The sequence below is a fragment of the Leptopilina heterotoma genome, unplaced genomic scaffold (genome assembly GCF_015476425.1).
Source record: "Leptopilina heterotoma isolate Lh14 unplaced genomic scaffold, ASM1547642v1 Lhet_45, whole genome shotgun sequence".
NCBI lineage: Eukaryota > Metazoa > Arthropoda > Insecta > Hymenoptera > Figitidae > Leptopilina > Leptopilina heterotoma.
In genome coordinates, this window is record NW_025111086.1 from 3,162,455 (window position 1) to 3,179,386 (window position 16,932).

The 16,932-nt window shown below is 19.6% G+C and overlaps 2 protein-coding genes across 7 annotated transcripts in view; one reads left to right on the forward strand and one right to left on the reverse strand.

Moving 5' to 3' along the window:
• Positions 1–16,932, forward strand: part of LOC122507102 (sodium-independent sulfate anion transporter-like) — a 146,341-nt gene that overhangs the window by 48,710 nt on the left and 80,699 nt on the right. The window contains exon 1 of one of the 6 annotated variants that reach the window (XM_043619634.1): positions 9,718–9,849. The exons of 2 other annotated variants lie outside the window; for them this stretch is intronic. Coding sequence is in view for 1 of the 4 variants with exons in the window: in XM_043619627.1 (XP_043475562.1) it covers positions 9,908–10,052 (145 nt within the window). In the remaining 3 variants the exon portion in view is untranslated. Of the gene's footprint in view, positions 1–9,717; positions 9,850–9,896; positions 10,053–10,082; positions 10,099–16,932 lie in introns of those variants that run through there. 3 more of the 6 variants (XM_043619627.1, XM_043619633.1, XM_043619637.1) reach the window with 3 other exon arrangements.
• The window catches only part of LOC122507104 (trissin receptor-like), a 78,515-nt gene that overhangs the window by 9,667 nt on the left and 51,916 nt on the right, over positions 1–16,932 (reverse strand). Inside the window, exon 3 of the mRNA XM_043619643.1 lies at positions 2,973–3,624. Coding sequence (XP_043475578.1) covers positions 2,973–3,624 — 652 coding nt within the window. The remainder of the gene's footprint in view (positions 1–2,972; positions 3,625–16,932) is intronic.

The window sequence follows — 16,932 nt, forward strand, 5'->3', positions numbered from 1 at the left end:
TAAAAATAATAAAATTATTTTATGAAATTAAATTATTTTTAAAAATTCTCCTCAATTCAATGATTTTCAATATCTACTATTTCAATAAAATTCTACAGAAGAATTGAATTATTTAAAAGAAAAATTTAACAAAACTCTACGTAAATATTTAATTATTTTCATAAATAATAAAAATTTCCCAGGAATTCAACTATTTACAAATTTTGTTCTAAAAATAATAAATATATCTTTGGAGGAATTCAATTATTTTAAAAAATAATAAAATTCTTTCGAGGAATTCAATTATTTTCAACAATCTCAATAAAATTCTTCGCAAAAATTCAATTATTTACAAAAAAAAAAATTCTTTGCAGGAATTCAATTATTTTTTTAAATTTCCACAATATTCTTCTCAAAAATTCATTTATTTACAAAATATGAATAAAATTCTTCACGAAAATTCATTTATATTAAAAAATAATAAAAATTATTGCTGGAATCAAATTATTTTTGTAAAAAATAAATTTCTTCCCTAGAATTCAATTATTTTCGAAAATCTCGATTCTTTTTATAAATTCAATTACTTTGAAAAATAATAAAATTCTACGCAAACATTTAATTATTTTCATAAATAATAAAATTCGTAAGATTTTAATTATTTTTAATACAATTTTAATCGAATTTCTTTTAAATTGTAATTATTCTTAAAAATTTTATTAAAATTCGTCGAAAGATTTTAATTTTTAAATTAAATTCTTTGAAAATTTGAATTTTTCATACTTTTAACTAACAATTTCGTAGAATAAATTTCTTTAAAAAAATCAAATTACATTTTTTTTAAAATTATTTACGTAAAAAATAAATTTCTTCACAAAAAATAAATTACTTTCAAACATTTTCCTTAAATTCAATGATTTTTAATATTTACTATTTTAATAAAATTTTTCAAAATAATTCAATTATTTAAAAGATATTTTAATTAAATTATACGCTAACATTTAATTGTTTTCATAAATAATAAAAATTCCTCAAAAGTTCAATTATTTACAAAATTTGTTTATAAATTTCTCCGTCATAATTCAATTATTTTTATAAATAATGGAATTTTTCGCCGCAATTCAATTATTTTTAAAAATAATAAAATTCTTCCGAGGGATTCAATTATTTTTCAATATTTCTCAATATTCTTCTGAAAAATTCAATTATTTACAAAAAACTGAATAAAATTCTTCCTAAAAATTCAATTATTTTTACAAAAATAATAAAATTCTTCGGAAGAATGAAATTACTTTTTTTAAATTTGGAAAAAATTCTTCGCAGGAAATCAATTATTTTTAAAATCTCAATAAATTTTTTTGCAAAAATTCAATTATTTTCAAAAGTATTAAATTTCTTTGCAGGAATTCAATTATTTACAAAAATAATAACATTTTTCGCAAGATTTCAATTATTTTCTTAAATTTTCATAAAAAGCTTCTCAAGAATTCAATTATTTTCAAATATCTTAATAAAAATGTACAAAAAATTCAATTCTTTACAAAAATAATAAAATTCTTTGCAGGAATTCAATTATCTTTAAAATATCAATAAATTTTTTTGAAATAATTCAATTATTTTCAAAAGTATTAAAATTCTTTGCAGGAATTCAATTATTTTCAAAGATAATGAATTTTTTCGTATTAATTCCATTATTTTTTAAAATCTCGATAAATTTCTTAGGAAAAATTCAATTATTTCTAAAAACAATAAAATTCTTTGCAGGAATTCAATTATTTTCAAAAGTATTAAAATTCTTTGCAGGAATTCAATTATTTTTAAAATCTCAATAAATTTTTTTGCAAAAATTCAATTATTTTCAAAACTATTAAAATTCTTTGCAGGAATTCAATTATTTTCAAAGATAATAAATTTCTTCGTATTAATTCCATTATTTTTTTAAAATCTCAATAAATTTCTTAGGAAAAATTCAATTATTTCTAAAAACAATCAAATTCTTCGCAGAAATTCAATTATTTTTTTAAATTTTCATAAAATGCTTCTCAAAAATTCAATTATTTTCAAAAATCTTAATGAAAATCTACAAAAAATTCAATTATTTACAAATATAATAAAATTCTTCGCAGGAATTCAATTATTTTTTTAAATTTTCATTAAATGCTTCTCAAAAATTCAAATATTTTCAAAAATCTTAATGAAAATCTACAAAAAATTCAATTATTTACAAATATAATAAAATTCTTCGCAGGAATTCAATTATTTTTTTAAATTTTCATAAAATGCTTTTCAAAAATTGAATTATTTTCAAAAATATTAATAAAAATCTACAATAAAATTCAATTATTTACAAAAATAATAAAATTCTTCGCAGGAATTTAATTATTTTTAAAATATCAATAGATTTTTTTGGAAAAATTCAATTATTTTCAAAACTATTAAAATTCTTTGCAGGCATTCAATTATTTTTAAAGATAATACATTTTTTCGTATTAATTTCATTATTTTTTAAAATCTCAATAAATTTCTTAGGAAAAATTCAATTATTTTTAAAAATTACAATAAAATTCTTCGCAGGAATTCAATTATTTTTTAAATTTTCATAAAATGCTTCTTAAAAATTCAATTATTTTCAAAAATTTTAATAAAAATCTACAAAAAAATTCAATCATTTACAAATATAATAAAATTGCTCGCAGGAGTTCAATTATTTTTTTAAATTGTCGTAAAATGCTTTTTAAGAATTCAATTATTTTCAAAAATCTTAATAAAAATCTACAAAAAAATTCAATTATTTTTACAAATGTCTATAAAATTCTTCGCATGAATTCAATTATTTTCTGAAATCTGTTTTAGGATCAGGGAAAAATTAAAAATTTTGTCTAGAAATCAGGGAAAAGTCAGGGAAAAACAAAAATAAATTTTTGATGGCAACCTTGGAATAGATTTTATTAATAAGAATAAAATATAAAAATTAGAGTAAAAAAAGAGTAACGTACCTTATTACCCCACGTCTAGCACGTAGGACATTTCTACTCGATGTATGAATATGTTGAACACGTCCATTTCTCGTTCTGGCAACTAATCCAGGCCCACCGAGTGTCGCGCCACTTTTCCATAGTGAAACCGCAATTCTCGTGTATAAACAGCACATGAGAAATAATGGAAAGAGATAGAGAAATATTAAATTAACAGCATCCAATGCCGCCTTATTGTGTCTCTTAAAATTAACTATACAAATCACATCAATGTCGCCCGTGTCCAAATGATTATTAATTGTCTCGACATAAACGAAACGCGGTATCGCGTAGATTGCCGCTATTAACCACACAATTCCAATAACGACCCTTAAACGACTCCGCGTCAACATTGATCGACATTTAATTGGATGTATTATTGCCAAATATCTTTCGGTGCAAACAACGACCAATATCAAAATACTCGCTGTATAAGACAATGATTGAACAAACATGTAAACTTTGCAGAGAAATTCGCCCAGTTGCCAACTATTCATTATGTAGTTTGTTAATGTTTGATAGACGCAGAATATTCCCACGCATAAATCAGCAACTGCCAAATTTGCGAGGAAGAAGTTTGTTATGCTTCGCAATCGACGTGAGAATGTTACCACGAATATTACCATCAGATTGCCTGAAAAAATAGAGAAAAGTGAACAATTAAATTAATATCGACGATGGAACAAATTTTAAATTAATTTATATATTTAATTCATATACATAATAATAGTTGAAAGTTACATGTACTCGGAGAAAAGTTTCAAAATTTAACTAAATAAAATAAGATTGTTGGAAAAAATTCAATTATTTTCATAAAAATAATAAAATTATTATCGTATAACTATAAATTCAATTATTTTCAAAAATAATGAAATTTTTATCAGAAGTTCAATTACATTCGTAAATAAAATTTTTTGCAAGGAATTCAATTATTTTTAATACAAATTATTTAATTATTTTCTAAACTTTTAATAAATTTTTTCACAAAAGTTATTAAACTTTTGCGAAAAAAATTATTATCAAAATATAATAAAATTCTTCGCGGGAATTTAATTATTTTCAAAAATAATAAATTTCTTCCAAGGAATTCAATTATTTTTAAAAATTACAACAAAATTCTTCGCATGAATTCAATTATTTTTTTAAATATCAATAAATTTCTTAAGAAAAATTAAAATATTTCCAAAAATAATAAAATTCTTTGCAGGAATTCAATTATTTTCAAAAATAATAAATTTCTTCCATGGAATTCAATTATTTTTTAAATCTCAACAGGAATCTTCGCAAGAATTCAATTATTTTTAAAAATTACAATAAAATTCCTCGCAGGAATTCAATTATTTTTTAAAATTTCCATTAAAAGCTTCTCAAAAATTGAATTATTTTTTTCAAAAATAATAAAATTCTTCGCATAAATTCAATTATTTTCCAAAATAACAAAATTCTTCGCATGAATTCAATTATTTTTTTAAATCTCAATAAATTTCTTAGGAAAAATTCAAATATTTCCAAAAATAATAAAATTCTTTGCAGGAATTCTATTTTTTTTTAAATTTTCTTAAAAAGTTTCTCAAAAATTCAATTATTTTCAAGAATCATAGTAGAAATTTAATATAAGATATTTTTAGAAATTTCCATAATATTCTTTGCAGGAATTCAATTATTTTTTAAAATCTCAATAAAATTCTTAGGAAAAATTCAATTATTTACAAAAATAATAAAATTCTTCGCAAGAATTCAATTATTTTTAAAAATTACAAAACTTTCTTCTCAGAAATTCAATGAATTTTGTAAATTTTCATAAAAAGCTTTCAAAAATTTAATTATTTTGAAGAATCTTCATAGGAATTCAAAAAGGTGTTTTTAAAAATATCAATAAAATTCTTCCCAAGGATTCAATTATTTTTTAAAATCGCAATAAAATTCTTAGGAAAAATTCAATTCTTTACAAAAATAATAAAATTGTTTGGAGGAATTCAATTATTTTCAAAAATAATAAATTTCTTCGAAGAAATTCAATTATTTTCTCAAAAGTATTAAAAATCTTTGCAGGAATTCAATTATTTTTAAAAATAATAAAAATCTTCGAAGGAATTAAATTATTTTCAACAATTTCAATAAAATTCTTCGCAAAATTCAATTATTACCAAAAATAATAAATTTCTTCGCAGGAATTAAATTATTTTTTTTATTTTTATAAAAAGCTTTACAAAAATTCAATTATTTTTAAAAATACTAATAAAAATCTACAAAAAAATTCAATTATTTACAAAAATAATAAAATTCTTCGCAGGAATTCAATTATTTTTAAAAATTATAATACTTTATTCTCAGAAATTCAATGAATTTTGTAAATTTTCATAAAAAGCTTCTCAAAAATTTAATTATTTTGAAGAATCTTTATAGGAATTCAAAAAGGTGTTTTTAAAAATATCAATAAAATTCTTCTCAAGGATTCAATTATTTTTTAAAATCTTAATAAAATTCTTCTCAAGGATTCAATTATTTTTTAACATCTCAATAAAATTCTTAGGAAAAATTCAATTATTTACAAAAATAATAAAATTGTTTGGAAGAATTCAATTATTTTAAAAAATAATAAATTTCTTCGAAGAAATTCAATTATTTTCTCAAAAGTATTAAAAATCTTTGCAGGAACTTAATTATTTTTAAAATAATAAAAATTTTCGAAGGAATTAAATTATTTTCAACAATTTTAATAAAATTCTTCGCAAAATTCAATTATTTCCAAAAATAATAAAATTCTTCTCGAGGATTCAATTATTTTTTAAAATCTCATTAAAATTCTTAGGAAAAATTCAATTATTTACAAAAATAATAAATTTTTTAAAAGGAATTCAATTATTTTCTAAATATAATAAATTTCTTAGAAGGAATTCAATTATTTTTAACAATTACAAAAAATTCATTGCAGGAATTCAATTTTTTTTTTTTGAAATTTTCATAAAAAGCTTCTCAAAAATTCAATTATTTTCAAGAATCTTCGTAGGAATTTAATTAGGTATTTTTAAAAATTTCAATAATATTCATTGCAGGAATTACATTATTTTTTAAAATCTCTCAACAAAATGCTTAGAAAAAATTCAATTATTTACAAAAATAATTAAATTCTTCGCAAGAATTCAATTATTTTCAAGAATCTCATTAAAATTCTTTTACAAAATTTAAGTATTTCCGAAAATAATAAAATTTTTTTTAGTGATTCGATTATTTTCTAAAATCTCAATAAATTTTTTCGCAATAGTTTAATTATTATCAAAAATAATATAATTCTTCACGGGAATTCAATTTTTTTTAAATTCTTCACAGAAATTCAGTTATTTTTTCTAAAAATAATTAAGTTCTTTCGAGAGATTCGATTATTTTCTAAAATTTCAATAATATTCTTCGAAGCACTTTTAAAAAATTCACTTATGAAAGAAAAATTTAATGGAAAATTAAATAATTTCCAAATTTTTCTCTCAAAAATATTTTATTACAAAACTTATTATTTTAATCTGTTAAAGTAAAAGATTTTATATTAATTAGAAAAAAAAGTGATATGAATTTTCTAAAAATTAATTTTTTAATTTTAAGTAGAAACTTGAAGAATATAACAATAAATTATTCACAAAAAAGACTTAAAAAGAAATTAAAAGAGAAGTAAACGGAGAAAGAGAATTGTGGATCATATAAAAAAAAAGTACAAGGTTTCTTTTATCCTCTGTCCCATTTTTTTGTTTTAATTCTCATTTCAATCTCGCTTCAAACTTAAAATGAATAATAAAAATAATTTTTAAAAAATGATAAAATCGTTATATAATAGACTAAATTTAAAATAGAATTAAAGAAGAAAATGCTTTATTGACTCTCATTTATATTGTTATACGTTTAATTTCGTTCGACTGAATAATATTTAAAATTTAAATTACGAATATTCATATATATAGAATAAAATTTGAAAATTGGTGAAAGGAATGTTTTTCATTAATTTTCAAATGTTATATGAATATTCATTAATTTTTTTTCAGCTTTACTATTATTATTAATATTTTTTTTACATTTTATTTTTTTTTATTATATTGTTATTTATGAGAAAAAAATTTTTTTATTAAAAATATAAGTAGTCAACCAAACTGATACTCTCAATAAATTTTTTCGCAAAAAGTTCAATTATTATCAAAATATAATAAAATTCTTCGCAGGAATTCAATTATTTTCAAAAATGATAAATTTCTTCGAAGGAATTCAATTATTTTTTAAAATCTCAACAAAAATCTTTGCAAAAATTCAATTATCTTTTGAAATTTTCATAATAAGCTTCTCAGAAATTCAATTATTTTCAAGAATCTTCGTAGAAATTCAAAACGGTATTTTTAAAAATTTTAATAAAATTCTTCATAGGGATACAATTATTCATTAAAATCTCAATAAAATTCTTCTCAATTATTTTGAAAAATCTCCATAAAAGGCTTCCAAAAAATTCAATTATTTTCAAAAATAATAAAATTCTTCTCATGAATTCAATTATTTTTTTAAATCTCAATCAATTTTTTAGAAAAAATTCAATTATTTTCAAAAGTATTAAAATTATTTGCAAGAATTCAATTATTTTCAAAAATAATAAATTTCTTCGAAGGAATTCAATTATTTTCAAAAATAATAAATTTCTTCGAAGGAATTCAATTATTTTTTAAAATGTCAGCAAAAATCTTCGGAAAAATTCAATTATTATCAAGAATGTCAATAAAATTCTTTCAAAAAAATTCAATTATTTCTGAAAATAATAAAATTTGTCACAAAAAATTTCAATTATTTTTAATACAATTATAATTAAATTTCTTGAAAAATGTAATTATTTTTAAACATTTTGTTAAAAATCGTTGAATGAATTCAATTATTCTTAGAAACTGTAAAGAAAATTTTTCTCAAGAATTCAATTATTTCGCAAAAATTCAATTATGTTTAAAAATTTTTTTTAATTCTCCTTAAAATTTCAAATATCTTTATAAATAATTAAATTGTTCTCCACAATTCAATGATTTTCCAAAATTTTAATAATATTCTTGGCAAAATTTCAATTATTTTCATGAATAAATAACATTTTGTGGAAAGATTCAATTACTTTTATAAATAGTAAAATTCTTTGCAGAAATTCAATTAGTATCAATAAATTTTAATAAAATTGAATTAATCAAATTTTTAATTTTAGTTATGAACAGACAAGATTATTTTTGAAATTTGTAAAAATTCTTTGTTTAATTCAATTATTTTCCAAATTTTCAATTAAAATTATTAAAAAAAACGTTATTTTCAAAAAATTTAAAGAAATGTGTCAAAAGAATTTAATTATTCATAAAAACTCTAATCAAAAATTTTTGAAGCCATTTGTAGATTTATTTCGAAATCAAATAAATTTAAATTTGATGAGAAAAAGAAAGCGGGATTTTTATAAATCTTGAAAAAACAATTTTAATCGAATTCCTCGAAAAATGTAATTACACTTAAAATTTTATTAAAATTCGTCAAAAGTATTCAATTATTTAAAAATTTATAAATAAATTCTTTATGAGAATTCAATTTTGAGAAACATTCAATTATTTAATAAATTATTTATTTTTGTATTAAAAATTAAAAATAATTTGGAATTTAAAAAGAAATATTATTATAAGAAATTCTTCTCAAGAATTTAATTTTTTTCAAAAGTAATAAAATTCTTAGCAGAAATTCAATTATGGTCAAAAGTTTAATAAAAGTTATAGTAAAAATTTCAATTATTTTTAATATTAAAATTTTTCTCTAAAATTCAATTATTTTCAGTTTAATTTAAATTCTTGGCAATATTTCAATTATTTTCCAAAATTTTAATAAAATTCTTGACAAAATTTCAATTATTTTCAAAAACTTTTCTCAATTCAATGAAATTTTTTTTTGCAGAGATTAGATTCAATTATTTTTAATACATTTTTAATCTAATTTCTCGAAAAATGAAATTATTCTCAAAAATTTTATTGAAATTCGTCAAAAGAATTTTAATTACCTATTTAAAAATTTGTTGATATAAAATTCTTTAAATGAGAGTTGAATTTTAAAAAAACATTCAATTCTTCAATAAATTATTTTTTTCTATTTTTAAATAATTGAATTGTCGTAGAATTTTCTAATAATAATTGGCAACTTTGAATATGGTTTTATTTTAAAGGGAGTTATGAAACAGAATTTTTTGATCCTAGAAAACTTCATAAAGTGTGACAAATTTATGTGATATATATTCTCTTCGTGAAAATGGAGAAAATTTGTTTGCCCCCTTCCACCCTCTCTCTTTCTCATTTAAAGCAGTTAAATCCATCAATGTTCAAAAAGTTGTGCGAAAAGCGAGGAAACTTGTAACATAACTCTCCAAAAAGGTACTAATACACCAATCTCAGAATTGAATTGAGAAAAAAAAAATTATTTTTTTGAATACCAAAATAGGTTAAATTTGTTCACATGTAGAGAATTTTTGCGCACATTGAGCGAAAAAGAGAGAGAGAGAGAGAGAGAGAGAGAGAGAGAGAGAGAGAGAGAGAGAAATTGCATATAGAAATAAGAAATTCAATAACGTGCACCAACCGTGAAACTTGGTTTTCTATCTCGTTTTCGAAAGTTTTAATTTTTTTTCCCCCTCGCAACTTATTTTTCTTTTCTTTTTTCTTCTCATTCTTCTTTTTTTTCATATACTTTTGTGGACGCGGTCGACGACGCGCAGAGAGTAACCGAAAGTTGATGATAACTGTCAGTCGAAAATTCCCATGAGTCGCGTTCACACAGTAGTCGAGTTTCAATCAAGTGATACTTTATCAAGTGACAAGTGTTGAAAGTGTGTGTAAAGAAAGTTCAATAAAAAAAAAAAAAAAAAATTAAGTCCGAATTTTCAAATGGATTCAAAAAGAAAAAAATATATTTTCTTTCCCTTGAAATGTGAAGAAGCATTTTTTTTAAACTTTGCAAAATCAGGAAAAAGTTTCTTGCGAGGAAAAAAAAGAGGAAACAAAAAGAAAGAGCATTGCCAAGTTGACTGTAGTCAGTGATTTAAAATTTATAATGCAATTTCAGAACACAATGGCTGGTCTAAATTACTCTTTGTCTGAATATAAACCACGTATTCTCTAAATTTGGGAATTAGCTAAAAATAGGACTAATTATTATAATTAATTAATTGTAATAATTATTTTCTTATAAAGTTAATTAGTATTATTATTTTTACTGTTATTATTATTACTTTTATTTTTGTTTAATTATATAATAATAATAATAATAATAATAATAATAATAATAATATATAATAATAATATATAATAATGAGCTAATTAGCAAAATATTAATTTGCCTAATTATAATAATTATATTGTTACCATTAGCATTATTATTTTTACTACTATTGTTATTGTTGTTATTTTTATTTAATTATTTCATAGTAACATTAATAATTAGTTAATTAGAAAAATTAATTTTGCTTGAATACAATAATTATATTATTGCTATTAGTATTATTATTTTCAAACTACTATTGTGTCTCTAAATTTAAATTATTAGTAAAATTTTTTACTAATAAATTAGTAGAAATTACTATTTATTACGTAAATACTGAATTTTTCCGAAAAATTTTAATGATATTTTTGAAAATAATTGAATTTCTGCAACAAATTTTATTATTTATCGAAAATAATTGAATTTTTCGGAAGATTTTTTTTTTTGAGGTTTTTATAAATATTTGAATTTTTTCGAAAAATTTTATTGAGATTTTAAAAAATAATTGAATTCCTGCGAGGAATAAAATTATTTGTGTAAATAATTGAATTTTTCCTAAGAATTTTATTGAGATTTTTTTAAATAATTGAATTCCTGCGGAGAATTTAATTATTTTCAAAAATAATTGAATTCAACCGAAGAATTTTTTTTTGAAATAATTGAATTTTTACTAAGAATTTTAATAAGATTTTTTGTGAATGGTTTTATTGAAATTTTTTTAAAATAATTAAATTCCTGCGAAGAAGTTTATTATTTTTGAAAATAATTGAATTCCTGCAACGAATTTTATTATTTGTCGAAAATAATTGAATTTTTCCAAAGAATTTTATTATTTTTGAAAATAATTGAATTTTTGCGATAATATTTATTGAGATTTTAAAAAATAACTGAATAATTTGTATTGAAAATAATTAAATTTTTGAGAAGCTTTTTATGAAAAATTCAAAAAAATAATTGAATTCATGTGAAGAATATTATTATTTTTGATAATAAGTAAGAAGAATTCTATTAAAATTTTAGAAAATAATTGAATCCCTGAGAAGAATTTTATTGAAATTTTTAAAAATACCTTTTTGAATTCCTTCAAAGATTCTTGAAAATAATTGAATTTTTGAGAAGCTTTTTATGAAAATTTCAAAAAATAATTGAATTCCTGCGATGAATTTTTTGTAATTGTTAAAAATAATTGAATTCCTGCGAAGAATTTTATTGTAATTTTTAAAAATAATAATTGAATTCTTGCAAAAAATTTTATTATTTTTGAAAATAATTGAATTGAGGAAAATTTTTTTTAAGTGATTGTCTTGGGAAGAAATTTATTATTTTCGAAAATAATTGAATTCCAGTAAAGAATTTTATTATTTTTTAATATAATTAATTTTTGCGATCGTCTTTATTCAGATTTTTGTAAATAATTGAATTCATCCGAAGAATTTTGTCGAAATAGAAAAAAAAATTTTATTGTTTGGGAGAATTTTATTATTTTTGAAAATAATTGAATTCCTCGAATGAATTTTTTTATTTTTGAAAATCATTGAATTCTTGCAAAAATTTTTTTTTATTTTTGAAAATAATTGAATTCTTGCAAAGAATTTTATTATTTTTGAAAATAATTGAATTTCTGCAAAGAATTTTAATACTTTTGAGAAAATAATTGAATTTTTGCTAAAATATTTATTGAGATTTTAAAAAATAACTGATTTCCTGCGAAGAATTTTATATTGTAATTTTTAAAAATAATTGAATTCTTGCGAAGATTTTTGTTAAGATTTTAAAAAATAATTGAATTCATTCGAAGAAATTTCATTAATTTTGAAAATTATTGAATTTCTGCGAAGAATTTTGTTATTTATGAAAATAGTTAATTTCCTGCCATGAATTTTATTATTTTTGTAAATAATTAAATTTTTCGGAAGATTTTTTTTGAGGTTTTTAAAAATATTTGAATTTTTTCGAAAAATTTTATTGAGATTTTAAAAAATAATTGAATTCTTGAAAAAAATTTAATGTTAATAATTAAAAGTAAATAAATTTTTTCCAGGGATTAAATTAAAATTGTATTCAACAAAATTTCATTTTAATTGCGAATTTTATTAAAATTGTGTTTTGTAAATAATTGAAGATTTTTATTATTTTTAATAATAATTAAAGTCCTTTGTTAAAATTTATTTAAATTGTACTGAAAATAATTCAATTCTTTCGAAGAATTCTATTAAAACTGAATTATGTAAATTTACTAATTCAAAAGCAATTAATAAATAATTCAAAATTAGTAAATTTGACTAATAATAGTAATTGCTACTAATTTATTAGAAAAATTTACTAATTTAAAAGCAAAAATATTTTCTTAATCAATTAAATTAAGAGTAAAAATTAATTTTATATTTTTTTAATCGCAATTAAATTAATAATAAAAAATAGTTTTTGGACTAGAGTTTATACTTTGAATCCTGGTAAAAACTAATTTTTATTCGCACTTTAATTGATTGAAAAAATATGAAATTAGTTTTCATTCGCAAGAATAAAAATTACTTATTCTAGATAATTGTCATTATAATTTATTTTAATTTTTTTAATTCAAATAATAAAAAATTATTTAAGAAATAAATTTCTTTCTTTCTCTTTTTTTCTTATATTTTTCATGTAAAATATATGTAGGTAAAATTTTAAATGTAAAATATTCTACTGTTGAAAATTGCCTAGACTATGGAAATTTTCTTGAATTATATATATATATTTTATGATATTAATACAAACATTTCTATTCCAATGATGTGTTAAACTAATAAAAGTATAAAGGTGCAAATTCAGATAGTTCGTAAAATTGTTTGAATATCGACAGAAAGTGAATTTCCATTTTGTAGTAAGAAGTTCTTCTTAAAACTTACAAATTTGTCCGAAGAGTCGTTCATGGGAACTTTTAGAATAATTTATTACTCCCACCAGTTAAATTAACCCGTTTCAACCACCCCACTCCCTCCCCCAAATCACCCCTTAAAAAAAAATAGAAAGAAAGAAAAATCCATTCTTACAGTATAGAAAAAATTGCTCTCTTTTCTTTTCCACTCTTGTATGTACTTTTCAATAATTTTTACCTGAATTTTATTATAAAAGTTTTTTAAGAAGTAATAAAGAAGCAAATTTACTTTTTAATTTTAAGTAGATTTTTTTAAACACTAGAGTTTTTAATTTCTGGATTTTTTTAATCGACAGATTTTTAAGTCACTAGATTTTATAAATTGCTAGATTTTTCAATTGCTAGAATTTTAATCGCATGATTTCTCAATCACTATATTTTTTAATTAATAGATTTTTTAATTGCTAACTTTCCCAATCACTAGATTTTTTAATTGCTAGATTTTTCTCATTTCCAGATTTTCTAATCATTAGATTTTTTAATCGCTGGACTTTTTTAATTGCTAGATTTTTCAATTGCTAGATTTTTTAATCACTAGGTTTTTTAATTGCTAGATTTTTTAATCATTATATTCTTTAATTGCTAGATTTTTCAAATTTCTAGATTTTCCGATCATTAGATTTTTTAAACGATAGACTTTTTTAATTGCTTAATTTTCCAATCACTTGATTTTTAATTGATAAATTTTTCAATCATTAGATTTTATTATTTGCTAGATTTTTTAATTGCTAAATTTTTTAGCCAGTGGATTTTTTAATTACTTGATTTTTCTAGGCAGTGGATTTTTCAATTACTAAATTTTTTTAGCCAGTGCATTTTTTAATCACTAAATTGTTTAATTATTAAATATTTGAATTACAAAAATTTTTTATTCACTGACTTTTTGCATCACTGAATTAAAAAATTATAAATCTGAATAAATTTGAGGATTTTCGATAATGATTTTTTTATTTTCAGATGAGAGAAATTTCGATTAAAATATTAAAATGATGTTTTTTTCTTTTTCTTATGACTTTGATCGAAGAGAGAAAATTGAATTAAAGTCCTAAATCGAAATTGCCAATAATTGTGTAGCTTCATATACACGAATTGATCTATTCGTTTGTGTCAAATAGAGTGTGGAGAGATGTGCGAACTTGGATGAATTTGCATACTGCTTTAACCTTGTGATCTCCCTGGACGCTTTCCTTGCAATCAGATTCTCTAATGCATGTCATCTTAGAACACATTTCAAAAGCTTCCAATATGAATTTCAGCTTTTAATACATAATTTAATTTTCCTCTAACTCTTCATTTCTATCTCTCTCTCTCTCTATCTTTCTCTCAAAATTATTTTCAAAATTTTTACATTTTTTACATTTACATTCAATTTTTTTTAATTATTTAATTTTTAATTAATCAATTATTTCATTATTCAATTATTTAACTATTCAATTATTCAATTATTTTATTATTTAATTATTTGATTATTTAGTATTTTAATTGTCCAATTATTTAGTTATTTAATTATTCAATTATTTAGTTATTCAATTATTTAATTATTCAATTATTTAATTATTCAATTATTTAATTATTTAATTATTTAATTTATTAATATTTTATTACTTCATTGAATTATTATTTTATTACTTTATTAAATTATTACTTTATTACATTATTACATTATTACTTTATTACATTATTACATTATATTAAATTAATAATTTATTACATTACTAGCAAGGACTAAACGCGAGAGTAAAATTTTGAATTTCCACTATTAATTTAAAAATTCTTTTTGTAAAAAAAAATTATTTTTGAATTACTAAGATTTTGGAGAAAATGTAAATAATATTTACCAAAATATAATTCATACTAAACTACTTAATTTTCAACTCAGAATTGGAAAAAAGAGGGAAAAAAAGTACTGACGAAAAAATTAAATATAATGCGAATGAGAAATTATTTTATTTTCCAACGAAATTGAATTAAACTCTATAAATTACTTTTTTATCGCTAGTTTCCTCCTCTCAACTTAATGACTTACGAATAATTTTTGCGTCACGAATTAAAAAAAAATATTTTCATGAAACATTTGAAATAATCAAGTGGGTCAGTTTTAACGAGGATCGATCTGGCATTTTTCAATTACTTCCTAATGAGCAGAATATTGTATAGCATTTATTATTGACAGTCTCTTATTATCAAAATTTGATTCCAATTATTCCGTTACAATTTCGCCAAAAAATATTATCTATTTATCGTTACTAGACGGGTCGTGTTTCATTCATGAAATTTACATTTTCATTCCACGAGATTTTCTTCTCTAATTTAGTAATTTTTCATGATCTACAATTTTGTAATGGACTATTAAAAAATATTTCGTTTATTTAGCGATTTTTCTTTAAATACTTCGTTTATTTGAAAAAGTATTTTTTTAAAAAATATTTTCGTAAATTACACATTTTTAATGAATAATTTTACTTAAATATTTGAAAAATATTTGAATTTTAAAAGAGTTGCGTTCTTTACAATTTTCATAAATAGATGAACTTCAAAAGGTTTTAATTTAAAATTTTATAAAATTTCATTTTTCGAAGAATTTAATTTGAGTTTTAAGAAAACTTGGATTTTTGAAAAAATTTAATAATTAAAATTATTTACAAAAATCTTAATAGAATTCGTTGCAAAAAAATTATTTTCAAAAATTTTAATAAAATACTTGGCAAAAATTTCGATTATTTTCAAAAATTTTCCTCAATTCAATCATTTTTTAATAACTATTATTTTAATAAAATTTTCTAAAAGTATTCAGTTAGCGAAAGAAGAAATTTGATAAAATTTTACGTAAACATTTAATTATTTATATACATATTAAAAATTTCACAAGAATTCAATAATTTACAAATTTTTGGAAAATTTTTTGCAATAATTCAATTATTTTATTAAATTTTCACAAAATCCTTTGTAAGAATTCAATTATTTTCATAAATAATACAATTCTTTGAAAGAATGAAATTAATTTTTTAAATTTAAAAAAAATTCTTCCGATAAATTCAATTATTTTTGAAAATAATCAAATTCCTCGAAGGAATTCAATTATTTTCAATTGAATTTTACAAAAATTCGTAATTGAAATTCAATTTCGTTGAATACAATTTTAACTAAATTCCTCGAAAGAATTAAATAGTAATTGAATTTTTGAGAAGATATTTATTGAAATTTTTGAAAATAATTGTATTCTTGGAAATACAAGTTAAGTATAATTGAATTTTTGAGAAAATTTTTGTAAATAATTGAATTTTTGAGAAGAATATTCTGGAGATTTGGAAAAATAATTTCCAAAAATAATAAAATTCTCCGCAGGTATTCAATTATTTTTTAAAATCTCAACGAAATTCTTAGGAAAAATTCAATTATTTACATAAATAATAACATTCTTCGCTGGAATTCAATTATTTTTTAAAATCTCAAAAAAATTTTCGGAAAAATTCAAATATTTTCAAAAATCTTAATAAAAATCTTCAAAGAAATTCAATTATTTTCGAAAAATAATAAAATTCGTTGCATGAATTCAATTATTTTCAAAAATCTCAATAAAATTCTTCTGAAAAATTCAATTGTTTTCAAAAATAATAAACTTCTTCACGGGAATTCAATTACATATTAATTAATAATTTTCCGAAGAATAAAATTCTTCGTAAAAATTCAATTATTTTCTAATATTGCAATAAAATGCTCCCTAAGAATTCAATT